This window comes from Aspergillus tubingensis, assembly GCF_013340325.1.
Source record: "Aspergillus tubingensis WU-2223L DNA, scaffold_3, whole genome shotgun sequence".
Classification (NCBI taxonomy): domain Eukaryota; kingdom Fungi; phylum Ascomycota; class Eurotiomycetes; order Eurotiales; family Aspergillaceae; genus Aspergillus; species Aspergillus tubingensis.
In genome coordinates this window covers 72205-97315 of record NW_023336277.1, presented here as the reverse complement: position 1 = coordinate 97315, position 25111 = coordinate 72205, and the positions used below count along the sequence as shown (strand labels likewise).

At 54.2% G+C, this 25111-nt stretch overlaps 11 protein-coding genes across 11 annotated transcripts; 5 read left to right on the top strand and 6 right to left on the bottom strand.

The window, feature by feature from the left end:
• Positions 1-102: 102 nt before the first annotated feature.
• Positions 103-1668, bottom strand: AtWU_01242 (M20 family metallo-hydrolase; the record flags this gene model as incomplete). Its single annotated transcript, XM_035496356.1, has 4 exons — positions 103-178; positions 231-1058; positions 1121-1438; positions 1514-1668. 4 exons carry the CDS (start codon positions 1666-1668, stop codon positions 103-105), a joined length of 1377 nt encoding a protein of 458 aa, XP_035352249.1.
• A 290-nt stretch (positions 1669-1958) lies between these two features.
• On the top strand, positions 1959-4226 carry AtWU_01241 (acetylornithine deacetylase; the record flags this gene model as incomplete). The annotated part of the gene is made up of 1 exon (XM_035496355.1): positions 1959-4226. One exon carries the CDS (start codon positions 1959-1961, stop codon positions 4224-4226), a length of 2268 nt encoding a protein of 755 aa, XP_035352248.1.
• Positions 4227-4656: 430 nt separating this feature from the next.
• On the top strand, positions 4657-6363 carry AtWU_01240 (homeobox domain-containing protein; the record flags this gene model as incomplete). Its single annotated transcript, XM_035496354.1, has 1 exon — positions 4657-6363. The coding sequence occupies one exon, from the start codon at positions 4657-4659 to the stop codon at positions 6361-6363; it is 1707 nt and encodes a 568-aa protein (XP_035352247.1).
• A 1486-nt stretch (positions 6364-7849) lies between these two features.
• On the bottom strand, positions 7850-11869 carry AtWU_01239 (sensor histidine kinase; the record flags this gene model as incomplete). Its single annotated transcript, XM_035496353.1, has 7 exons — positions 7850-8061; positions 8118-8232; positions 8291-8564; positions 8620-9636; positions 9693-10409; positions 10464-11630; positions 11811-11869. 7 exons carry the CDS (start codon positions 11867-11869, stop codon positions 7850-7852), a joined length of 3561 nt encoding a protein of 1186 aa, XP_035352246.1.
• A 1505-nt stretch (positions 11870-13374) lies between these two features.
• On the top strand, positions 13375-14682 carry AtWU_01238 (Gfo/Idh/MocA family protein; the record flags this gene model as incomplete). Its single annotated transcript, XM_035496352.1, has 3 exons — positions 13375-13978; positions 14068-14226; positions 14288-14682. 3 exons carry the CDS (start codon positions 13375-13377, stop codon positions 14680-14682), a joined length of 1158 nt encoding a protein of 385 aa, XP_035352245.1.
• A 390-nt stretch (positions 14683-15072) lies between these two features.
• AtWU_01237 (NmrA-like family protein) lies at positions 15073-16137 on the bottom strand (the record flags this gene model as incomplete). The annotated part of the gene is made up of 3 exons (XM_035496351.1): positions 15073-15229; positions 15298-15460; positions 15525-16137. 3 exons carry the CDS (start codon positions 16135-16137, stop codon positions 15073-15075), a joined length of 933 nt encoding a protein of 310 aa, XP_035352244.1.
• Positions 16138-16659: 522 nt separating this feature from the next.
• On the top strand, positions 16660-17620 carry AtWU_01236 (nmrA-like family protein; the record flags this gene model as incomplete). The annotated part of the gene is made up of 2 exons (XM_035496350.1): positions 16660-16911; positions 16973-17620. 2 exons carry the CDS (start codon positions 16660-16662, stop codon positions 17618-17620), a joined length of 900 nt encoding a protein of 299 aa, XP_035352243.1.
• A 236-nt stretch (positions 17621-17856) lies between these two features.
• Positions 17857-19378, bottom strand: AtWU_01235 (NADH(P)-binding family protein; the record flags this gene model as incomplete). Its single annotated transcript, XM_035496349.1, has 2 exons — positions 17857-18104; positions 18160-19378. The coding sequence occupies 2 exons, from the start codon at positions 19376-19378 to the stop codon at positions 17857-17859; spliced, it is 1467 nt and encodes a 488-aa protein (XP_035352242.1).
• A 586-nt stretch (positions 19379-19964) lies between these two features.
• On the bottom strand, positions 19965-21080 carry AtWU_01234 (similar to An12g10600; the record flags this gene model as incomplete). Its single annotated transcript, XM_035496348.1, has 1 exon — positions 19965-21080. The coding sequence occupies one exon, from the start codon at positions 21078-21080 to the stop codon at positions 19965-19967; it is 1116 nt and encodes a 371-aa protein (XP_035352241.1).
• A 189-nt stretch (positions 21081-21269) lies between these two features.
• On the bottom strand, positions 21270-22538 carry AtWU_01233 (NAD(P)-binding protein; the record flags this gene model as incomplete). The annotated part of the gene is made up of 4 exons (XM_035496347.1): positions 21270-21595; positions 21651-21788; positions 21847-22206; positions 22283-22538. 4 exons carry the CDS (start codon positions 22536-22538, stop codon positions 21270-21272), a joined length of 1080 nt encoding a protein of 359 aa, XP_035352240.1.
• A 327-nt stretch (positions 22539-22865) lies between these two features.
• On the top strand, positions 22866-24801 carry AtWU_01232 (Zn(II)2Cys6 transcription factor; the record flags this gene model as incomplete). Its single annotated transcript, XM_035496346.1, has 2 exons — positions 22866-24408; positions 24455-24801. The coding sequence occupies 2 exons, from the start codon at positions 22866-22868 to the stop codon at positions 24799-24801; spliced, it is 1890 nt and encodes a 629-aa protein (XP_035352239.1).
• Between the last annotated feature and the right edge of the window lie 310 nt (positions 24802-25111).

Here is a 25111-nt window from a genome sequence, read left to right as displayed (position 1 = left end):
GAATAAGATGTCTATAATCTAAAACAGCCGAGAAGGATTCGGAAATATATACTAAAGGGTACGCCACAAGGTAGCAAAAGTGTGACTGTGTTAGCCATCATTCTAGGCCTTGGAAAGATCCCCTCTCATGCGATCATAGTTGACCACAGCCTCCAGCAGTGTTTGAGTACCGAGAGCACTACATATAAGAGTCAGCAACAATATTAACCACGACAACGACGCACACTTACCAATGAGCCGGGCTACAATACTCCTCAGGATGATGGCTGACACCCTCCTTGCATGGCACAAAGATCATCGCCGTGGGACAATGCCGACTAGTATAAACACTATCATGACCGGCTCCGCTAGTCAGTTGCATCCACTGGTCCTTTCCGACCAGCTGCGTGGCTGCATCCTGGATAGCGATGATGCAGTGCTCGTCGAATTTGACAGCCGCAGAATCCGTGTCCAACGTCCAGTCCAGCGAGACGCCCTTGCCGTCCTCCTGCGCAATCTCAGCAAACGCCTGCAGACATTCGTCCTGCACCGCGTGCACCACAGCGTCCTGGGGATGGCGGATGTCCAGGGTGAAGGTCACTTCGGAGGCAACCGTGTTGGTGGAGGAACTGCGCGGCAGCTTCATCACTCCCGTGGAGGCGAGTGCGCCATGTCGCTTGGCAATGGCGTTGGAGGCCACGATCATCTTTGATGCAGCAAGAACGGGATCCCGGCGTGCTGCCAGGGGGGTCGTGCCGGTATGGGCATCACGACCACCCACCGTAATGGTGAACCACCGGTATCCCTGCGCTCCACGTACGACACCCACAGACTTGCCCGCCTCCTCGAGTATAGGTCCCTGTTCGATGTGGAGCTCGAAATGAGCTCCCAGAGGGTATCCAGTAGCTGAGTCATGGGAGCAGGCCACCGAACCGAGGAAGCCGTGGCGCTCCAACTCTGAGCGCAGGGTCACGGCCGGGTTGAAGATGTCTGTCAGTCCCCAGGCTTTTTCTAGGGGGATTTCTCCAGCCCAGACACCGGAGGAGCACATGGACTTGGGGAACCGAGCTCCTTCCTCACTGTGTGCCAGCGGTTAGAATGATGGTGTAACATCAATGAGTATGCAGGAGTTAAGACGTACTTGGTCCAGTTAACCAATCCGATGTCAAAGTTGGTTCGGAATCCATTCTCCTTCATGGTGCGCAATACCTCCAGGGCTGCGAGAACACCCAGAATCCCGTCATAGCGACCACCTCGGGGCTGAGTGTCGAGATGGCTGCCCATGGCCGTCATAGGCGCGGGAGAGCCCAGGGACCCTCGCTGTCTGGCAAACATGTTGCCCATCTGGTCGACCGTCACTGTACAGTCCAGCTTCTCAACTTCTTCCCGCAGCCAATGGCGCACTTTGGCATCCTCGTCAGTCAGGCATAGTCGAGCCATACCGGTCTCTGTCGAACCTCTGCCATTCAGTGGTCAGCTTGTATATTCCATCTCAACAGAGACTGGGGGAGTTTCCAACGGGCGCATCACTTACTCGCCGTAGCGATGGGCAGCTCCCCATTCACATGTTTGATGGAGAGTCTCCATGAGGCGATCCGAGTTGATGCGAAGGCCTGAACCCGACGCGGTGGACAGCCAACGGCGCCAGGCCGGGCGCGACAACTGGCGGGTAAGTGTACGGCCAAACATCTTCGGAGCGTAGAGGCGCAGCTGTAGTAGTTACTGGACTCTACCAGTTTGCTGGTACAGGTCGAGTCTTATACCCAGTACGAAATACATTGCTTTCGAAACGAGGGAGGAATTCCGTTTCCGGGTTTGCCTCTGCGCCTTCTGGGGACAAGTAAAATGAGGGTTTGTCGCGAGAGGGCGCATCCCTTCTCGGCAACCGGGAATGAAGGCCTTTTCCCCGCCCGTTATATATGGAAGCGCACCATCCGGACAGTCGGATAGATGATAATTCAGAAAGAAATCCCATCATAATGTCCACTTTCCGCAGGCCGATCTACGTGAATCCCAGCTCGTCCACGACCACCTCGGCGGCCTCCCCGGGGGCGTTGGCCTTCCACCAACAATTCCCCGGCTATGCGCCGAGCCCGCTGGTGCCGCTGCCCGCTGTGGCTGAGGAACTAGGAGTGCGTGCTGTCTACCTCAAGCAGGAGAGCAACCGCTTCGGTTTGCCCTCTTTTAAAGTCCTGGGGGCCTCCTGGGCCATCTACCAGGCCATCCGCTCGTTTGTACAGTTACCAGAGGGTACACCACTTGACACCTTGATCGAGCGGGTGCGCGCACAGTCCGCGCCGATTACCCTGCTCGCGGCCACCGAGGGCAACCATGGCCGTGCTGTGGCTCGCGTCGCCCGGCAGATGTCGCTCCAATGTCACATCTACGTCCCGTGCACGATGCACGCCTACACTCGGGAAAAGATCCGCTCCGAGGGAGCCGAAGTCAAAGTGGTGGACGGGGACTATGACCACGCCGTCGAGACCGCTGCCAAGGCCGCCAACCAAATGTCCCAGGGCATCCTGGTGCAGGATACGGCACTAGAAGGCTACGAAGAGATCCCGGCCTGGGTGGTGGAGGGCTATGCCACCTTGCTCCAGGAAGCCGACGCCCAGCTGCACGCCCTGGGCCTGCAGAACAGCCTCGTCGTGGCCCCGGTGGGCGTGGGCTCCTTCGCGGAAGCTGTCGCCACATACTATAAGTCGCGCGATACGCCCGCCACCGTCGTGGCCGTGGAGCCGGATACAGCGCCTAGCCTGACGCACAGCTTGCAACAAGGCCATCCAAGCTCCGTCATCACTAGTCCCAGCATCATGGCCGGCATGAACTGCGGCACGGTATCGTCCGCCGCCTGGCCCCTGCTGCGGCAGCTAGTCGACGTTAGTCTCACCATTTCGGACTGGGAGAGCCACTGTGCCGTGCAAGACCTGGCTGCCCAATCCATCGACTCCGGTCCTTGTGGTGCTGCTTCCCTGGCTGCCATCCGCCGGCTGAAGGCGGAGGCTTCACCGACCTCGACTTTCTTTTCCCCAGATTCCGTCATCCTGCTCCTCAGCACGGAGGGCTCTCGTCCCTACGAGGTCCCAATGGATGTCTCCGTGGATGATCCGGTGGCACTGACACAGGTGCTCACGCGGATCAACTCCTCCAATCCCACGTTGTCCAAGACACAGGGCGCTGGAGAATCGGCCATCACCAACTACCTCTGTGCCTGGTTCGCCCATCGTGCCATCGAGCACCATCGCATCGAGACGGCGCCCGGACGACCTTCGGTGGTGGGCATCATCCGCGGCTCCGGCGGAGGAGCGTCCGTCATGTTGAACGGACATGTCGATACAGTCAGTCTGACCACCTATGATGGCGATGCGCTCACAGGCCATCTGGGGGTGAAAGATGGAAAGGAGGCCGTGTTTGGTCGCGGCACGTTGGATATGAAGGGAGGTCTGGCGGCCGGGCTCTCAGCCCTTCTCGTGGCCCGAGAGCAACGACTGGCTGGAGATGTGATGGTCGCAGCGGTAGCAGACGAGGAAGATGCGTCGCAGGGCACCCAGGACGTGATTGCGGCAGGCTGGCGGGCTGATGCGGGGATCGTCCTCGAGCCGACTAACATGGCCATCGCGCACGCGCACAAGGGCTTTGTGTGGGTAGAAGTGGAGATTTTGGGCCGAGCGGCCCACGGGTCCCAGCCAGCCGATGGGGTGGACGCCATCTTGAACATGGGGCACCTGCTCCAGGCATTGCGTGAGTATCAGACGCAACTGCCCATTGACCCGGTGCTAGGACCGGGGTCACTGCACTGTGGAGTCATCCAGGGCGGAGAAGAAGTCTCCTCGTACCCTGCCAGCTGCACACTGACTCTGGAATACCGCACTGTGCCGGTGCAGACCAATGAGATGATCCTGGCTGAGCTGAGTTCCATCCTAAAGCGACTAAGTGACGAGCATCCCGACTTCCAGTATCGAGAGCCGCGCATCACGCTTTGGCGCCCCAGCCAGCATGTTCCTAAGGATCATCCCGTGGTGCAGCAATTGGTCCAGCTGGGCACCGAGGTTGTCGGACAACCTCCCCGAGTCCAAAGTGCTCCGTTCTGGTGTGATGCCGCATTGCTCACTGAAGCAGGGACCCCAAGCGTGGTGTTTGGCCCATCGGGGGCAGGCTTGCACTCGCGCGAAGAATGGGTGGAGGTGGACAGTATGCGGGAGCTGCGGGAGATTCTGGGGCAGTTTATCCAGCAATTTTGTAAATAGATAGACACAATAGGGTCAGTCATCATGTACATCTGGGGGAGATGATATAGAGAGTAAAAGAAGACACCTGAAACCCCTCGAGCCATTGTTGTTGATGATATGATCGACTTACTAATCGGCGAAGTTGGTGGGGATTAGTAACCAGTTAGATCCTCAGGCCAATCACTGGCTGAATTCGCCGAATCCCAACTGAATCAAGCAGGCGGTGAGGTGTGAAGCTACCCTCTTCCCTGTCCCCGCCATCCCAGAAGTAGCTTTTCCCTTCTTCTCCAGCTCCTCCATCTTCTCCTCTTCCGTTTTATGTGTAACTTCCCTCCTCTCTTGTCTTGTGGACTGCCTTCTATGCCTTCACTATGGCATGCTCCATAGTCCACTCTTCTTAGATTTTTTTTCAGGTGGCTTGTCCCCAGCTTACCTCCCTCCCCACGTTATGGCCAATTCCTCCGACGCTCCCCCGCCATCCACCGACGACGACCACTGGGCGCAATGGCTGCCCTCCGCCCACCCAGATGCCCTCCCGGGAGTGGTGGACGCGGAGGCTCTCTCATCTATGACTCCTCAGTGGCAAGATGACTGGGGCTCACTGGAAATGCTCCCCAGCGGAAACCTTTGGTCCACGCAGCCGGATTCCACTGACGACGCAACGGTTATTCCCCCGCCCGATGACTTTGTCAATGTCTCTCAGTGGCTCGCTGGCGCATATCGTCCCCCTATCCCCTGCATGTACTGTCAACAGCACCGACTGCAGTGCCTCATCATTCGCACCACCCCGGCCAATCCGAACCCCGTGACATCCTGTTCCAGTTGCGTCGCCCTCTTCCGCGAATGCAGCCTCGCCCGCGGCGTGAAGCGCCACCCTGCCGGCTTCGAAACCGTCTTTCCCGTGTTCAATCATATGCATGGCGTCACCGAGTGGACCGAGGAGGAACTGAATTCTGCCTCACGCGCATTACCGGTTTCGGATTTACAGAATGGCGAGGCGCAATCGTCGCATGACCAGGAAAGAAAGGAAGAAGACGGACAACACAGGCCACGGTTTTCCCGAAAAGGTGCCAAAGTATTGCGGGATTGGCTTTATCGGAACCAGCATGCTCCGTATCCCACAGACGAACAGAAGGCAGCATTTGCCCAGCAGACCGGCCTCACCGAGAAGCAGATCTCCACCTGGTTTGCCAATGCCAGACGGCGCCATCGTATGGTTCACCGCACCTCCCGACCGAGTCAGATCTTCCGCAGCGGCTCCCCAATGCCCAGTTCCCGATCGGCGGCCCTGACTCCAATGGAACGCTGGCAGCGATCACCACCGGACCAAGAACCCGTATCAGAGTCGGCTATTCAGCAAGCTATTGCCGCCGCCGGCACTGATGCCGCCTGGGATAATCCCAGCACACCTGGCGGCGCGAGCCCCAGTTCTCACCACTTCGCATCCTCTATTTCGAGTATCGGCAGTGAACCGTCGCAGGCGTCGTCCGGGAGCTTCTCATCCGCCTGGAGTCATCAGTCGGAGAGCTTTCTGCCGTTCCCCCTGTCGGATGGGCGGCCGCGATCCCATTCCCGTCGCAGACGGCCCAGGCGACAGTCGGCCGCGGGTAGCCCATTTCAGTGTACCTTCTGTGTGGATGCGTTCAGGAAAAAGCATGATTGGGTCCGTCACGAAAAGAGTGTACACCTGTCGTTGGAATCCTGGATCTGTAGCGTGGGATCGGGCGTTCTGGATCTGGCTGGCTCCGAGGTATTACAATGCGATTTCTGCGGAGCCTCTCCACTGACCGAATCTCATTTCTCGACCCATGAGTTCGACGTGTGTGCGGATCGCCCGCTATCAGAACGTTCCTTTCGGCGTAAAGACCATTTGATCCAGCACTTTCGCAAGTTTCATCACTGTACCACGGTCCCTGCCTTACGTGTGGAGGCTTGTCGCGTTGTGACGAATGATGTGCAAAGCCGCTGTGGATTTTGCCAGCTAATCCTGCCAACATGGGCAGCACGCGCAGATCATTTGGCGGAACACTTCAAGAACGGACGGCGCATGGCGGACTGGTCAGGTGATTGGGGGCTGGACCCCTTATACCAGGCCATGTTGCGGGATGCTGTCCTGCCCGCGGATCGGTCTGTATACGTTGAGGGGGGTTCTTGACCGTCGCAAATACCATCTTCCAGGTATCATAAGCATACAAGCACCATCTGCCAGTGGGCGGGTGGTTTTTAGACACCTGACGGTCGGATAGAGCTTTTCTTCGAATTCTCGACTCTTCAACAAGAGCGGAGGCCGACCTTCACCTCCGCCGAACTTCCAAACCAGATGGCTATACCCAGGCCAAACACATGCAGGCCATTAAGCCATCCAGAATTGGCCCCCAGTGATCTCGCCCTGGGTGAAGATACGATTCAAGGTCTACTTGAACGGAGCTCTCTCTTTGATTCTTACATGTGCAGGAGCACTGGACTGGAGTTTGCTCTCGACTGTCAAATGCGTCGGATACTATTAAGAGATCTGCCTGCTGCACGTTCGCGGCATGTCTTGATCAGCCTGTCGCGCCACTGATGCCGGCCAAAAGTTTGTGTACACTTTTGGTCTCGACCTGAAGGTATTCTAACGTAGAGCAGGACCGTGGAGGACGTAGAAAGTAAGTATCTCATTATGGAGCTGTAAGAGCAGTGTGATAGTTTATGTATAGTACACCATTTCGATTATGGTCCAAGCGGAGCGACTATATAATAGACAATTTTTAATGGCTGGCAAGTGGACCGCTACTATCTCTTTTTCCGTAATAACACTAGCATACTCTGTTTGAATAATATGGTATTTCCGACCGCTGAATTCTCATGTTGGGGGAACAAAAATACTGCACTTCTTACCAGCAATATCTCTTGGCATCATGTGGGCAGATTCAACTTGGCAGCAAGACCAACAATGTCTTCGATAAACTTGGTCGTTTATTATAGCCCTGAATTATATACAAGTAGTCTGATAAATTAATATAAATAGTACTATACAGAGACACTGCTGAACTGTTCAATGGTCCAGAGTTCAATGTTTGCAGTTGTGGTTGTGATCATTATTGCTGCTAGTACCGACTGTTAGCATTGGAAAAATATATAACAACTAGTAATCTAGTGTGGGACAGTTGCGCTATTTCAGCCCTCTTTGCATGCTCGTCTGGCAACTAGTATAGATTAACACCACGCTCAGCAGCAACTGGTTTTCACATGAATATGATTAACACGGTACTTTGCTACTACTTCTATCTGCATCGGTGCAGTGCTTACAATGAATTTGAGTGGCATACAGCAGTGATGGTTTTGGATCGGGTAATCATATTCCCGGGCTATGCGGGATTCCGCCCCGAAAACCAGCTACGCGCTGGCTAATTACGAACCTAAAGCAACCTGGGGACTCACACCCACAGCAAACGGAGGCCAGAATTTCAGATCTATTGACGCATCATCGACTGCATCATGCATCATGCATCATGCATCCCAGCCATCCAGGCAAAATCTTCGTATATACATTTGTCTACTGGAAGAATATATCACACACTAAGGGGTACCCCAAGGCCCCCGCAGGAGGTATGCTTTTGTACAAAACCATGAGGAGAAGAGGTATCGTGCAAGAGTCGTCATCATGAAATCCGCATCACTTTCTTCAGCCCGCGCAGGGACACGGGCTTAACCAAATACTCATCCACCCCCGCCGACAGCGCTTGTTGCTGGCGGTCTGCCGACCCCAAGCCCGTCACGGCGATGATACGCGAGGGGATGAGGCCGTTCTTCTTTTCGTATCGTCGGATGTGGTCCGTCGCGACGATGCCGTCCATCACGGGCATGGAAATGTCTGTTCAATACGGTCAGTTGTACTCCGGGTGCTGAGAACAGGGAGAGGTGTCTTACCCATCAAGATGAGATCGTGGCGCCGCGTGGCTTCCTTGTACGTGTTCAGGGCAAGTAGTCCGTTGGAGGCAGTATCGTAGCTGCAACCAATCTTTCGAATGAACGTCGCCAGAATCTATGGACCAAAATTAGTCATGTCATGCAGGGAACTTTTGGCAGGATTCTCGACAAACCTTTAGATTGATGTCGTTGTCATCTACGATGAGAACATGTATGTCCTTGGGAGCCTTACTGGGCGGATGAGAATGTGCGGGCTCCAGGGGCGTACAGGGAGAGGCGAAATCAATGGCCGAATCTGGGGCACTTGGTGGCGTCAGACCGGGTGATGCGGACAGGGAGGGTTGCAGTGGCATCGGTGCCGGCCGTGAAGGCGGGCGATTGAGCGCAGCTTCACGGGCCAGGGTCTGCACCCGCCGGATGGCGTCGTCAAATTTCTGGGGTCCGAATCTATCCTACTGTTAGTCTGGACAGATCACGAAAGGGTGTTATAAGGTCGACCTACGGCTGAGATACCCGAACAACATTTGGAGCCAGCGCCTCGATTTGCGGCAACGGCTTGTTGCTATCCAGTACAATGAAGTATTTGAAACCGCGCTGCACCATCACGTCAAGGGGAGATGGTTTGTCTGGCGTCGGGTGCAGATCACCCTGCTCAACCACAGCCACGTCGCCCTGCGCGCGGTCCAAGGATTCGGCCAGTGCCAGCGTCCAGCCCGGTTGCTGAACGAGCACCGACGTCAGCGAGCTCCGAATGGCCAGCTTGCGTTTGGCTTCGGCTGGCAGGATGCCCGTGGGGATCTCCCGCGGATTGGGATAACCGTCAAATCCAATCAGGCAGGCTGCCATAGGCGGCAGCGGCGTGGCGAGTTCGTCCGGGCTGCCGCGACGGGACGCCTGAGCGGCACTAGGATGCACGGGAATGTAGATATCGACCTGAGTGCCCACGCCGACCTCGCTGCGTACGTCGATGTGGCCTTCTAATGAGGCAACCAGCTGGCGCACAATGCTGAATCCCAGCCCGAGACCCTCCGACAAGGCGTCTTCCTGCGTAAAAGGAGAGAAGAGCTTGTGCCGGAGGAAGTCTGGACTAATACCCGAACCTGTGTCAGTGACCGACAGATGCGCCAAGACTGTGTGTGGGTTGGACTCGCGGCGGGCCTTGGAGAGCGAAACCTCGACAAAACCGGCTTTGGTCCATTTCAGCGAATTGCCCAGCAGGTTCATGACGATGCGTCGCCAGGCACCAGCGACCGACTGTATCTTCCACGTGCTCCGCTCCTGTACACGCACCACGACAGTGAGTTCCCCATCCGGCCGTGTAGAGATCGGCTGCGCTGGGCGCCCTGTCAGGGGAGCCACTGCTTGGGCCAATCGCTGGCCCGTATACTGAACATCGGTGACCTCTTCGATAAGGTCGTCGAGATCAAACACGGTTAGAAGGTTCGTCACGCTGGGTTTGGACTGGTCGGGGCTGGTCTCCTCCGTCGTCGTCAAGTTGTTGATCTTGGCGAAATCCAGGCTGTTTGGCAGTTAGCAGGATGTGGTGTGGTAACGGTCAACGGGCAAGACACTTACAGGTGGTTCAGGGTGTCCAGCAGCGTCAACCCACAGCTCTTGACCATATTCATCCAGTGAGCCTGACTGGAATGCAGCGGGGTCGTCTGCAGCAGTTCTGCGCTGGCCAAGATACCATGCAGTGGCGACCGGAGCTCGTGGCTGACGGAGGAGATGAAATCTGACTTGGACTGCTGGGTGCTGGCCCAATCCACGCGGGCCACCTCGGAGATGATGGAGTCCCCAAAAACCTTGAAGTAATGCAGCTCGTCCACGCCCAGCGCGCGATTGCTGGCCTGTGTCCAGACCAGGGTACCGGCCAGCCAGCGTGATTGGTTCCAGTCCCACAATGGGTAGAAGAGCACACAGTAGGCATCGGGGAGATGCTGGCGCAGTCGTCGGCAGATGTTGGACATGGTATGATCTCCTTCCGACCGCTCCTCTAGCGAGGGCGACAGAGATTGGCCACCTTCCTCGTCAATCCAGTCGTGCAAATTGAAGAACTGGCCATGAGGGAAGGCGGCAATCATCTGGTTGAGAAGAGCCTCCGTGATGAATTGATTGGCGCTAACCTCATCTTGTTGGGCACTTCCTAGCACCTCACACGGCTTCTCTGATATGTTGGAAAGGGAGCCCACGCCGGGCAAGTCGACCGGACTGGGGTAGGGATCGGCGAGGAACTCGGGATTGGCGGTGGTGGGGAGAGGCTCCCAGGACCCGGGCTGGCCGGGGCGAACACTGCTTGTTTCGTTAATACGCCTCTGCGACCCTTGGGTTGGACACGGTACTCACACTCCGGCGTTACACCGACAGGCATCCAAGAACACCACACCGTCCAGATCCATCGAGTCGCGCAGGGTGAGGCTGGCGCGGGTGAAGATGCGAAATAAGCTTTCGGAGCGGGCCTCGCGTTCGATGACGGAGACAACCGGATATTCGGTGTGGTCGGACACCACGACGCTGGAATCGTGCGTCTCCGATCCGTCGGGCGGAAGAACCTCATCTGGGACCGCGACCGGGACGGGGCGTGGACCTGGTACGTTGACGGAGGTCGAGGTGGCGGTGATCTCGGAGCAAGTGACGGCGGAGAATAAAGAGGCTAACTCGCCCGTCATTTCGGAGGATGCAGACTGGAGCTGCGTGGGAGGCTCTCGCAGCGGGTCGTCAGTTAACGACAGAGGCTGCGGGGGTGCCGGCTCGGTGCTCGGCACCAGCGTAGTCGGCCCATGGCTAGGGCCAGGCACATCGGTCGGGTCGAAGGCGGGATGGTCTTTCACGAAGCTGGTCAGACCCTTGACCAGGCTCTCGGCACGGCGATGCGAATGGGAGATGCGAACGTGTTCGAGGTGCTGGGTGACGGCATCGGCCACCTCACGCAGGGAGGCGATCTCCCGATCCCCAAAGACGGAGCGAGGCTTGTCGTCGATGACGCAAAAGGAGCCGAGAACATGACCGGCGGGACTGTACAGCGGGACCTCGGCGTAGAAGCGGAAATAGGGCCATCCGGTGACATAGGGACGATCCTTGAAGAACTCCTCCTGGGTAAAGTCTCGGACGACGTAACGGGAGGTATTGGCGGTCACGTTGATGGAGTCGACGACCTTGGAGGGATCCTGACCGGTGAACAGGGCAATGGAATGCGGACAGACCCCCCAGATCAGGTCGAGGGTGCGAACCCCCAAGTAGATGCCATCATTGGGGTCATGCTGATCCTTATCGCGCAAGGAGATGGATTTGGTGGCTTCGGCGATCAGATATTGATTGGAGCCGTCGATGATGGAGATAAAGGCGCGGTTGCAGGCAAAGCGAAAGACAGCCAGCTGAGCCAGCGCCGTGAGAGTGATATCGGACGACAGCCGGACGTCGGGAGTGGAGGAATTATCTCCATGGGCGGCAGAGTGAGTCTCCTCTGCGGCCGCTTCCAGACGGAGGGCGGGACGATCGACGGTGCAATAGTACCTAGCGCGACGACGGTCAGACTGTGTAATAATGTCGCAGTTGAATTGGAGAAAAGGGTGGTTATGATCGACATTGCAGGGAGGATTAGATCAGATCAGATCAGATCAGATCAGAGCTGATCCTGATCTGCTCTAAACCTCTCGGGGAAAAGGCGGAGAGATCCATGATTATTTAACTTACCGGGACAAGTCTCGAATTCTCTCCCGCTCAGCCTCAGGGTGCTGGAAGGAGGCCGCCATCACTCACGGGACGCTGCTGGCATATCGTAAGATGGAAGAAGGGGAGGAAGACGGAGGGAAACCGAGAAGGAACAGGAGGAAGATGAAGGTGAAGGGGGGAAGAAAAACAAGGCGCCACAGCCGGAAAAAGAAAACGAAGGAAGAAGGAGAAAAAAAGAAAGATGGTGGCCAAACGAAGGAATGTGGGGAATTAGCGGCAGGGCGAGGAATAGTAGAGGGGGGTAGGGGGACGGGGGGGGAGGTGGGATAGTATAGAAGAAGGAAGAAGGGAAAAAGGGAAAGAGGAAAAAGAAGATGGAGAGAGAGAGAGAGAGGGACACAAAGAAAGGGAACTCGGAGATAGCAAGCCGACTTCATTACTGCTAGTTAGTAGTTAGTACTGTTAGATACTTACTGCTACGACGACATCCAGTTGGAGCAGGAACGACTAAGCGACGTGTGACTGGCTGGCGTCTGAACCCGCCGCTGAGAATCTCCCACCCGCCAAAACCGGCTTTTTGCGCCGTCCGCCTGCCTGCTCATTGGCGGCCCGCCCCGCTCTCCCCGCTGGGCCAGACCTCTGTCGACCTCCCGCTAGTCCCCTTTCAGCATGGACGCCGTTGGGCCACGGCTGACTCATCTGCCGCCTGACGTCTCGGGCTTCCAGCCGATCAGCCTGAGGCAACACCTGGTCACGGGTAATTCAGGCACCCGATAAATTGGGACAGCCGATTGGAATCTCAATCATCCCGAGCCCCAACCCTGCATCCTAAGGCAGCAAAGATGCTGTCATCACGATTTATTCTCTGCACTAACTATACTATACTCTGCATAGAGCACTGATATGACGCGCCAGGCGTAAAGTAAGTAGGCTGTTAGGCGCGGACCCGCCGATCGGAATCCCGACAAGCTTCCCAGATCAACCATCGATCTGCCTCTCTTCCCTCTCCGATCGAATTCTGTTCGATCGGATATGCAAGTCGCAGGGTGGAACCCTCCCCTCGTGCAAGTTTAACTTAAAAAAGGGACTTCAGAGTGCGATCGACCCGATCGGGGAGGACAGCAGGAACTTAATAATAATAAAGTAATGACCGGGGCGGAGTGTGACCTCCGCTCAAGCCCGCCGTCAACAAAACCAACCGATCCGCTGCAGCGGAAACGGCCAACCCCATCCACCACCCCCCTTGCCGCCTCTCCGCCCTCTTCTGTATTTACTACTTCCCGAATGGGTCATGTACGCCTGACAGAATAATTGCACTGAACTTGGATTATGTGATACTAGTACTCTTGTGACGGCGACACTTACCACCCTAATTCTTATCTTGCATGTGCTCAAAAGGATTGCGCCATTGTTGATTTCTAATCAATCTCCCTCTCCGCATTTGTAAAACACCACGATATATTATAAACCCATACAATGTCCCTAACTATATATTATGCATCATGCATCACCGACAGGGGGAAGAGACACTCATGGTTGTCTTGAAACCACACAGATCCATCTGCAATTCCATTCTCCTGCCAATATGTCCACTACCCCCCTTCGCACTGCTCTGATCGGCTTGTCATCCTCCGCCATCACCTCCTGGGCGGCCGATGCCCACCTGCCGGCACTTCAGAGTACTGCAGGTCGGGAGCTATACCAGATCACAGCTCTCTGCAACAGCAGTGTGGCCGCTGCAGAATCCGCCATCCGGACCTACCAGCTGGACCCGACCACCGTCAAACCTTATGGCAACCCAGATGATCTGGCTGCCGATCCCGCCATCGACCTCGTCATCTGCAATACGCGCGTCGACAAGCATTATGAGACCGTGCTGGCCAGTGTCCGCGCCGGCAAGTCCGTCTATATTGAGTGGCCCATTGCCAGCTCGCTGGCCCATGTGGACGACCTCCTCGCCGTAGCGGGTGCTAGTGGGGCGCGAGTGGCCGTAGGCCTCCAAGGCCGCTTTGCTCCCGCTGTGCTCAAAGTCAAGGAGATCCTGCGCTCTGGCCAGCTGGGTCGCCTGCTGAGCACAGAGGTCCGTGGCTTTGGCGGCACGTTCGATCGAGAGTTTATGCCCCCGGGTTTGAAGTATTTCTCGCAGAAGGAAGTGGGCGGCAACCCCATCGTCATTGGTTTTGGTCATAGTTCGTCCTTACCCCCCTCTTTCTCTGGCTCTAGCCCTTTCCGATGAGGTCAGAGTAACTATAGCAGACTAGCACTGACATGAGTATAGTGATTGATTATGTCCAATCGGTCGTGGGGAATGTGGTTGTCGGCACCGATGAAGCGCGTACCCAGATTCAGCGGCCTCGTATCCGCATTCGTGATCCCCAGACACGGGAGTTCGTGGAAGAGGTTGACTCAGATGTGCCGGATTTACTAAGTGTGCATGGTATGACCAGAAGCTTGCCGGCGATAATATGAATGCTGCACGGTACGCTAACAGGCGACAGGGTCCCTGCCTGAATCTCCCTATACAGTCCGCGGGGCTAGTCTAGTGGCATACTTTGCCCGAGGTCAGCCTTTCCCGGGAGATCCATCGCTCTCGTGGACACTGAACTGTGAAGCGGGAGCCATTCGATTGTCGGCGCCTGCGGGCATCTCGCTGCAGGCGGATGCCTACCAGAACCCGGCGACCATTTCGGTTCATCACCATGCCACGGACACGGTGGAGGCCGTGGAGTGGACGTGGTCGGAGGAGCAGCTGGAGGTGCCGGTCAGGGCCCGTTCTGTCCAGCGGACCCTGATCGACTTTGCCAGGGGCAACCCCGACGGTTACGTGTCGCTGGAGGACGCCGCTGGTCGGGCCAGGCAACTGGCTCGGTGGTTGGATGGCTCTAACAAATAATTTCTCAGTCAGTGGACGCACTTCTAGATGATAATGCGTAGGTGTAGCCCAAATGAGTGCATTACGTAGCTCACGTTGAAACTTTGTTATGGACAGTGTTAAATCTTATAAATCTTCCAATTTTCTTTCGCAACTTACACATATTCATCATGTGCGATTGGGTAGGTCTGGTTTACCTACTCGCTGCAGCTTGTAAAAAGGTCATTCTGTTTTCCATCCCCCATTGTCCACAAATTACGAACATGAAAGGACGAGTTGATGGCTCCTGAATGATAGCCTTCGGTAGACAGTCTAGAAACAAATAGAAAATAGATATGTAAAATCTGCCTGAGCGGCTAGACACTCTATTCATAGCGATGTTACCTGAACATCCTAGCTCTATCGCACATCTTACATATTCAAAGCAAAGTAAGATGTCCCAATCTGCTCCTGGGACCAGCTTTTCATGAACCCTTCCCAATCAACTGCCTTAACATCCGGATAACGGGCATTGTCCAGCTCGGGCCCAACAAAGGTCTGTCCATTGACCCAGTAGTAGTAGAAGAACCTATAAAAGTAACCCTCGGTTAGTCGAGATTGACAGGATGAAACAGGAAGTTGAAAGTGTAGACTTACAAAGACATATAGCTGTAAATGTCCTGAGGGCTCTTCGTCCGCTTATCATGCATGGTCTTGTACAGGTCCTCGAGGGACCCGCGGTTTTCCAGTGTAACAGGAGTGCCGTAGACCTTTTCATACGACTTGGCAATCTCCTGGATAGTAGCACGGCCTCCGACGACTAGAGGTAAAAACTCACTCATTAGCACTAGTTCTCAAGAGGGAATATTGGATTGACGACTAACACTTCAGCACACCCTTTGCTTCCGAATCCAAGACCACCTTTGCCGTATACTTGGCCGCATCATCGTAGGTCGTTCCCTCCATAATCTCATTACCGTCACCCCAGTACCGGAAGGTGTTGGTCTGAACATCCACAATGTTGAAGAAGGGACTGAAGATGGGCTCCATGAAGCCACCGATGAGGATATGCACTCCCGCAACCTTCGTCTTCGTATCGAGGTAGTTCTTGATGTGGATCATGGGATCCTTGGGGAACAACTCGCCCAACTTCAACTTGGTGTAATCCAACGCCCAGTCGCTGGCCACGTAGCGCGGAACATTGGCTGACTCGCAAGCATCGATGAGGAGCTTCTGGCCATCTACCATGAGCTTGTCATCGCCCAGGTAGCAGCAGACAACGACATCGCAGCCTTGGACGAAGGTGGCAATGGCGTCCTGATCAAACGCCGTACCTTCAATGATCTCCGGATTTGGGGAAGATTTCAAGGATTCGGGGAGTTTTGAAGGGTTGCGGCAGTACCCTTTGATTGTCAGGGAGTCGTCACCAACATCGAGGAGGTGGGTGAGAAGGCGGCGGGCAAATTTGCCTGTGATACCTGCAATTCCGACCTTCATCTTGAGAATTGTTGGATGTAGATAATGGGTTTAGTTGGAGAGGTGTGTGAAGAAGATAAAGAAAGTGTTTGACTATGCGGTACAGTTCAGAATGTGCGTGAGACCCTTATATGAACTACGCATGGTGTTGGTTTGTAAAGCTGGAGCCACCCGGCCACTATATCAACTCCGAGCTGATTCATGTGTTGCGAGCATGGATTACCAAACTCAATTCGCAAAGTTGGGTGGAACCGATACCTTAGTACCCACATGAAATGTTCTGCTCCAACAAGGTTCAAGTGGACTATGAGATTAACGTTCAAATTGGGGTTGTTAATCATCTCGGGCCTGAAATAAACCCCGAGATGGCTGTGGTAACGTAAGTATACCGGACGTTAATAATACGGGTAATTTGGATGAGGCCGAAACTGTATCTTGCCCATAAACTAAATCTGCATCTGCGACACAAAATATTATAAAAGGGGTTTATGGGTGGATGAACCAATTTTCCCTTAATAAAATCAATTCATCTTTCCTGTCACCATGACTGCTGTTCTCATTACTGGTGCAACTGGTAAACAAGGAGGTGCTCTCATCAGGAATCTCCTTCTTCGGAAGGCTCCTTTGGAGATCATCGCCGTCACCAGGAACACCTCTTCCGCATCTGCCCAGAAGCTGGCTAGTTTGTCCGCAGATATCAAGTTGGTGGAGGGTGACCTTGATAACCCGGGTGCCATTTTCCGCAATGCTCAACGCTTAACGACCTCGCCCATCTGGGGAGTATATAGTGTGCAGGTAGGTCAATGGGCCTGTCTTTGGTCTACATAGATCGCTTTTATTGACAACGTCTCTCTAGGCGGCAATTGGCAACAAGGCAGAAGAAACGCAAGGAAAAGCGTTGATCGACGAGTCTATCCGACAAAAGGTCAAGTTCTTCGTCTACAGTTCCGTTGACCGCGGCGGCGAGGAGCACTCGTTCCAAAATCCCACCAAGATACCCCATTTCATCAAGAAACATAATATTGAACACCATCTGGTCAACCGCAGCAAAGATGGCAACATGGACTGGGTGATCCTGCGCCCAGCCGCCTTCTTCGAAAACCTGACTCCGGATTTCTTCGGCAAGGTTTTCACCACATGCTTCAAGATGGCATTGGCTGGAAAGCCGCTGCAGCTTGTCGCCACAAGCGACATTGGATACTTCGGTGCTGAGGCTTTCCTCAACCCGGACAAGTACAAGGGGAGGGCCATTTCCCTTGCCGGTGATGAACTCACCTTTGAAGGTATGGGGTTGATCTTTGAACAGAAGACTGGACAGCCACTGCCGATGACATTCCGCCCGATATGCTCGTTATTTATGGCCATGATGAAGGATATGGGATACATGTTCCAGTGGTTTCGAAACGAAGGATATAGGGCTGATATTCCGAGGTTGAGGGAGATCCACCCGGAAATGATGGACTTTGCAACCTGGTTGAAGAAGGAGAGTGGATTCAAGAAATAGCCGGATCTGGAAGGCACATGTGATGTATAGTATCGATAGTGTATAATAATCTACCTAGCAGTATAAACCGAATAAAGAGACTTGTGAAATAGCAGCTATCGGAATTGTCTTATGCTTACGCTGGTTTAATAATCGGAAAAGAGGTGATTAGTACACATCGATTTCTGGAATAGTATCTATGTCGCTTATCGTACATCTACCGACCGGCCTTAGCTCTTGGTATGGTATTCCCCATATCAAAGCTCATCATGTCTAGTCTTTGCACTCTCGCGCATCGACAGCAGATTCTCCCTCCGTGTCCACGCCAACCTCGCCGCACCCTCCGCCACCATAGTGATATGCTTTAACGAACCGACAATAGGAACGCCATGTCCGATAGCCTCCTGCACAGCACGGTGCACAAGATCTCCATCGAAGAAATCGGTCAAGACGATCGCGTAGTCCACTCTCTCTTGTTTTGTTACTTTTCTCGTTTCGTGTGGGTCTGTAGGAAGTCAACACTGATACACACACGGGGCTAAGTGGTCCATGAGACATACCTGCCATAGCTTGCAAATAAACTTGAATATTATTTGCCAAAGTTTCCATGTAGTTATTCTCAACTGCCATGATCTGGCTACGCTTGAGAACCAGGTCGGGGATGTTCCCATGCGCCCACCAGGAATCTAGATTTAGCGGAAGTTCGTCGAGCGTCTCCCCATCTTCGAAATCTCTGTATCCACCGAGCTGATCCTCCAGCACTGGCTCGAGCCCCAGCAACAGCTCCACTGCCGGATCGTACCCCTTTAACATCAACCTTGTCTTCAGCACCGCCTGTATCAGAAATCCATTATCACGACCCTGAACAACCAGAGTCTTCAACTGAGCATCACCGTCAACAAGCTCCTTCACAAGGCGGTACTGAATCCTATCCCCACTCCACGGATCTAAAGGAAGATATGGATACACTGACTGGCCCTTGCGGCGGCGCTGTGGCGACCCGTCGTACAACTGAACACCACAATGGGTTTCTCCCTGGTGAACAACCAAGACACGATCATACTGGTCGATCGCCGGATTGAGGTAACGAGTGCAGAAGGAGCGTGGGGGCACGGCACCCTCGAGGATGGTGATGCCCACCTGCTGCCCGGCTCGAATAACAGTCTCTCTCAGCGTGTCGTTGAAGAAGTCGGGCACGCCGACCATGGCCCAGGTCATGTTGACGCCGTGAGCTGCAAGAGAAGTAGCCTTGAGCTCGGCGAGTACTTCTGTGAGTGTTTCCGTGACGTCGGATAGAGACAGCTTCTCCTTGATCAGGCCGCGGGAGACGAGGAAGGACTTGATCTTTCGCTGGACCGAGACGGGGATGATCCCGTAGACAGTGTCGGATATCGAGCGGATCGAGTCTTGAGTCCAGACGACGTATGCGTTGCTGCTGATGGAGACTCTAGCATCGATCACTTCGAACAAGCTCCACATGACGCTGGTCAGGAGCGCCAGCGGGGTCGACCTAGATCCGCGTCTCGGCTTCCCAAGCCCGGATCGCTGAAAATGGTCCATGGACAGTTCTTCGATTTGCCGCTGGTACTCCTTGTGATTGACTACCCCCAATAGGGTGAAATTGTTTAGAGAATTTGCGTAGGAGGCAAAGACAAAACGATGGCCGAGGTCGATGCCGATGGGATCGTTGGGAGGAGCATTGTCGCAGGTCTCTTCTGCCACAGCCGCCGTGGAAACGCACCACCACAACAGGGCCAGAAGGATTTGCGAGAGATTCATATTACGGATGGAAAATTTTTAATATTTTTTTTCTTCATGTTATTTTGCTCTTTGCGGGTGGCGGGTGGTTAGCACCATTTATAGGGAAGACGGTGGCCAGGCAGAATCGGAGCTAAAGACCCTCGTGCCTGAACCAAGTGGATCCCATCCATCAGGGTCTGCACCCAAACAAGACTAGCTCGTCTTGGTTGTCAGACAAATGTATCTTATATCAAGACAATGCTGCTGGACATACTGCATATTTACATATACCATCAATTCTTTCTCGAGGTCATAATGAGCTCAAGGTCCTCCATTTCTGTTCAACACTGATTCCACCTGGGAGATGAGCAAGCCAGATTGAAACTGAGAAATACCTGTCTACCAGCGTACGTACAACTCTCGGAATATAGCAAAGAGGGTCTCGAAGTTCACTACTCCGACCCTTGATCCCTCATCTGTACCCCGGATTGCTCGCATTGTCCTCTTTCGTTCGAAGCTTCTCTGCTTGCATACGATGTTCTGCACAGAGAAGTGAGCGTTGACTGAGATCAGGTTCCGGCAAAAGACATGCAAGCGGCACCGAGCGATGACCAGAATCCTCGTACTACGGTTCGTGCATCTCACAGTCGGACTCGCAATCGATTTCACATCCTTTCAGATGCCGGCGGAGACTGAGCAGCCCGCGGGCATCCAAGTAGTCCGGCCAGCTCGCGTACCAGTCCAGAAACTCAGGGATCGAGTCAAAGCGCGGCTTCCGTCCATAGAGCACCTGTGGCTGCATGATGCCCTCCTCCTCCATAAAGACCACACGCCAACCCCACTCCCGGATATTGGGGGCGTCCTGGACGCCTTCATCCTGGTAATGGATCCCCTCCATATCCTCATCTGGACTCTTCCGGCAGTAGAGATACGCGCTGTACCATTTAGGATACTCCCCGACATAGCCGGTGCCCATGACCACGCCCGCCCGGACATCCAGATCCACATCTGGGGAGGCCGGAATCTGGACCTTGTTGATCAAGTCCGTGTACTCCCCCTCCAGCCGCTCCTGCAGCCACGCACATTCCTGGCGTATACGTGCATGGTAGTGGTCCCGCTCCTCCTGTGTGTCCAGACAGGGGAGGGTGCCATATCGCGTCTGTACGGACAGCCCTGCCTCCAAGGGGGCGATGCCCGAGTGGCGAAAGTCCGGGTCTTCCACCTCGTGGGCATACGCCAAAAGCCGGCCCAGCTCCTCACAGCGCGGGATCGGCTCCGAGGGTATATCCTCGCCCTCGGCGGCCGCCCACTCCTCCGCTTGCCGTTGGAATACTTCCTGCAGCGTGTCGAGGAAGATCTGGCGGGCTTCCGGCGTGCAGAGCAGCGGCGGGTGGATCCCGTCCAGGGCGAACAGGGGGTGTGTGTCCTCGGCCAGCAGCGCGGGAACTGCTGCCAACTCCCGCGTCTGCCGGAACCGGTTGCTTATGTGGCGTGCGTCGGGGTTGTTCTCACTGGCTGGTTCGTCTTGGTCTAAGTCTCCGAAATGGCGCCACCTCTGAATCATACGAATTTTCTCTTTCTCGGTTGCGAGTCCGCGGGCGTCGATCTCATCTATGCGGTCCTGGATGAACTGTCGGTTGGCGGCCGCCATGCGCGTGCGAAACCGATCGACGGCCTCTCGCATGGTCTCGTCCGCGTCGTGGGACGGTAGGTTGGTGCTGATCGGAGCGTTCGTTGACATACTGAGTCACAGCAGCTTGTGAAGGAGGTGGGTAGTGATCAGAAAGAGAGAAAGAGACTCTGGAGTGTGGAATTCCTATATAAGGCTGGCCGTATTTAGGCTTCCAGCTGCAGCCTAGACTGAGAAAACTGTAGTATCCGCTACCGCCCCACTTTCTACTTTCACTGAAATTATATTGAGACATTTGGGTCACCCCGTCTGCTCTGTAGTCTGGAATATGTCCGATACGTTCGCCATCAGAGTGTCCTCCAAGGTGGACCACCCAGGCTTTCCCATTACCCTCAGTAAATCCTGCGCACGGGCATCCGGCCCGATGTCATAATGAACCATCTTGTTCGCACCTGGCAGTTCGCTTGAAAATTCACGATCGGGGAAAGCTTTCTGATATATGGATACGACTTCGTGCCATGTAAAGGGGTTCCCAAAAGCGAAGAGACGCTCATTCTTCACTTCCGGGTGGGTTAGACCCGCCACATGGAGAAGTGCAACATCCTCCACATCAACGCAGTAGGCGCCTGTGAATCTATGTCAGATGTATTACTCAAAACCTGGAGTGTAGAGCTGAATTACCTGTAGGTATGATGTGCTGCAGGAATTGCCAGACCTGATCAAACTGATTACGAAAGATAGCTGCGGGCCAGCCAGATGATGAGGCATGGCCTTGAGACTTAGCATCGATGGAGGCCCCGAAGCATACAGAGGGCAGGACTGAATGACAAAAGTCAGCTAATTGTCAAAACCCATACAAATAGTGCGTTTGCCTTACCCGTATTTATAACGAAACCCGGGCAATTCTCTGCTGCCCACTTCCATATCTCCTGCTCACCCAGAGTCTTGCTGGCGGCGTATATGTCGAAACCCTTTTTCGGACTCAAGGCGTTTGTCTGGCTTCTGCGGACAGCCTCTTCATTCCACGTATCCGCAGATATAGATATGCTTGGCCCTGCTTCATGCTCCGAGAAGGATGAGAAGGTTGCTGCCTCGGATGAGGAAGTGTATACGATTCGCTTTATTTTGTCTTCTCTGGCTGCGCTAATAAGGAGGCTTCGATTCGTACTGATAACACCCGTGATTAAGTCCGGTGTGTGGCCCAGGATGGTTGCGACGTGGGCAACGCCAGACATCCCTGTCGTTGTCGATTAGTCTTGTGGAGCGAAGCTGCCGAGCTGTTATGCCCGATTCACAACTGTGGAAAGACTTACCTTTGACCGCTTGGTCGAAGGCACCAGGCGCAGTCATGTCCTCAACCCTGACTAGCTCAAATCGGTCGGCACCATATTTCTCATGGAACAAGTGTTCAATCCATCGGCTCTTGGATGGGTCCCGTACGGTTCCACGGACTCTGTAGCCCTGCTGTAGAAGTTGATCCGCCGTGTGAGAGGCCACATAGCCGTTGACACCAGTGACCAGAACCCAAGAGTCTTTCGGAATTCCAGTATTGGTGGAAGCGGGCGCCATGTTGTTTCAATGGTAACTCATTCACGGCGGAGGTGGAAGTGAAAGCGACCAGCATACCCTTGTTTATATACTGGATCTTTACCTGGTTTACCCGATTGAACTTGTACATGATGGCATTATTAATATGACATCTATTTCGGCCCGAAGGTTTAGATGATAAATGGTTTTGCATGATTGACTAACGGTGCCACTTTCGGGCTTCATTTCAATGCCGAACGGCAAAGGCATATATGCTTACATAATATCATGTCTTCGTCTGAGATTAAGTGGGCTTTCTAGTTCTATCTTTGACTTGGTCACGCCAATGCCTGCTAGCATACTGACGTGATGAACACGGCCTTGACTACACGCAGCTGCCGGCGTTGCAGCCAGAAGAAGATACGATGTGACAAAGCCCAGCCTTGCGCGAGTTGCATCAAGTCGGCCTCGGAGTGCGTCTTCCCAGGCCCCGATCGAGGCCCACGACGCAAAAAACGGCCACTGAAGGCACAATTGGTTTCGCGCCTGAAGTCCGTAGAGAAGGAGGTGCAGACTCTGACCGAAAAGCTGGAGACCGTGAATCACAACTCAAGGCGTCACCCCCAGCCAGTAGAGAACAGCAGCGCTGTGAAAGGCGAGCGCGGGAAGTTGTTTGGGGACAGAGGATCCTCCCAGTATATCAACCACGAGGTGCTTGTTGATTTAGAAACACAGGTTGGTAGGGTCTGCAAATGTGGCACTTGCACTACTGATAGAGGGCCCCTTGGCGGGTCGTACCAGGCGATCCAAGACAGTCAGCACTGCAAGCATCGCCTTGGGAAGGCGAAGGATGAGTCTGGGACGCAAGAGGTGGCATCAATAGGCAGGGAGCGTAAAATGGTAACCGGCAATGGATTCGTATTCCAGTATTCGTCGATGGCAGTTTCCCTATCCGACTTTTACCCCAGCAGCGTCCAGCACTCTACCTTATGGGACTTGTTCGAAGAGAATGTTGCCCCGTTGACCATGATATTCCATAAGCCATCGCTTGCTAAGACCTTGAACGGTGCAGCTGCAACGACTATTCCCGACGACAGGGTCTCCGAGGCCCTGAGGTTTGCCGTGTACTTTGCTGCTATCACCAGCATGGACCCAGAGCGGTGCAAACATGTATTTGACCAGGAACGTGGGAGTCTGCAACAACACTATCGATTCGCTACGGAGCAAGCATTAGCGCGTGCCAACTTTCTTCAGTCGCACAGCCTGACCGTGCTTCAAGCCACAATCCTCTACTTAACTTGTCTACGTGGGGAAGACGATGCCGCCTTCGTCTGGGCTATGACAGCGGCTGTACATCGCATAGCACAGGGGCTAGGGTTACATCGCGACGGTACATACCTTGGACTGAACCCGTTTGAAACAGAAGTACGACGCCGGCTATGGTGGGCATTATACTTATTAGACTGCCAGTCTTCTGAGTTTCGTGCCGTTGGTACGCAAATCAAAGAGGGAACATACGACACCAAGTTACCCCTGAATATTCATGACTCGGATCTATCGCCAGAGTCAATATCATTTCCCGACGAAAGACCCGGCTTCACTGGTATTACATTCTGTTTGATACGGTGTGAAATGACGGTGCTCAATCGGCAACTTCACTCAGATCTGCGTAGTAGCAGCGGCGGCCACGTCGAAGAGAGTTCACTGAACCGGGTAACAAGGCTTCATGGACTGAAGCAGATCCATAGTAGATTGCGCAGACGATACCTAGACTACTGTGACGTCTCAATTCCGTTGCAGTGGGTAACAGCCACAGTCATCCGCCTGGCTCTTGCCCGATCTTGGTTGATTGCCCATCTCCCCCGACGGTATGTCCGCGGCAGAGCAGATATCGTCGACCGCACCCTCGGATGTGAGTTTACTTAAACGGGAACGACTCTTTGTGACGGCTATTGAAGTACTAGAGTTTGCGTATTTACTCGAGACCGACCCTCGCACCAAGCAGTGGTCATGGCTCTTTGAGGGATACCCGCAATGGCATGCTGCCGTTTTTGTCCTGAGGCAGATTGGCGTTGGACCACAAACAATGCTGACTGACCGAGCCTGGGCTGTAGCATATAAAGTTGTCACACGTTGGAGAAACAACGACTTCCAAAAGGATGGGGTGACCTCAGCCTTAGTGTCTCGGCTCATGGCGCAAGCTGCAGTCGCACAGGGATGCATCTGGGACGGGGGGGAGATCAAAGACGAGCCACGATCACCGACTGATGAGTTGTATCACAGGAAGAATGAGGAAGTGTATTGAGTGTTCAACTGATAGAAAACTGGTATCGAGGAGATATGAATCTTTATTGTCTGGCTTTGTGTCCCGGAACAGACCAAACCTGAGGGCACCTGTCCGGCAACTGATCTTGTCATGGTATGTTCTACGCGAATACAAAGAAAAATATGGTAAAGCAATGGGAATCAGCCGTTGCCCATGTACGGCCGGCAGATTCTCTAATTCCAGGCGAGTTTGAGTGAGGAGAATGGTTGGCTTCCTGTAGATGTCTTGGAAAACACACAATTCTAGCGATATGTGACTCGCTATGAACACCAGCCATTTCGAATCATCA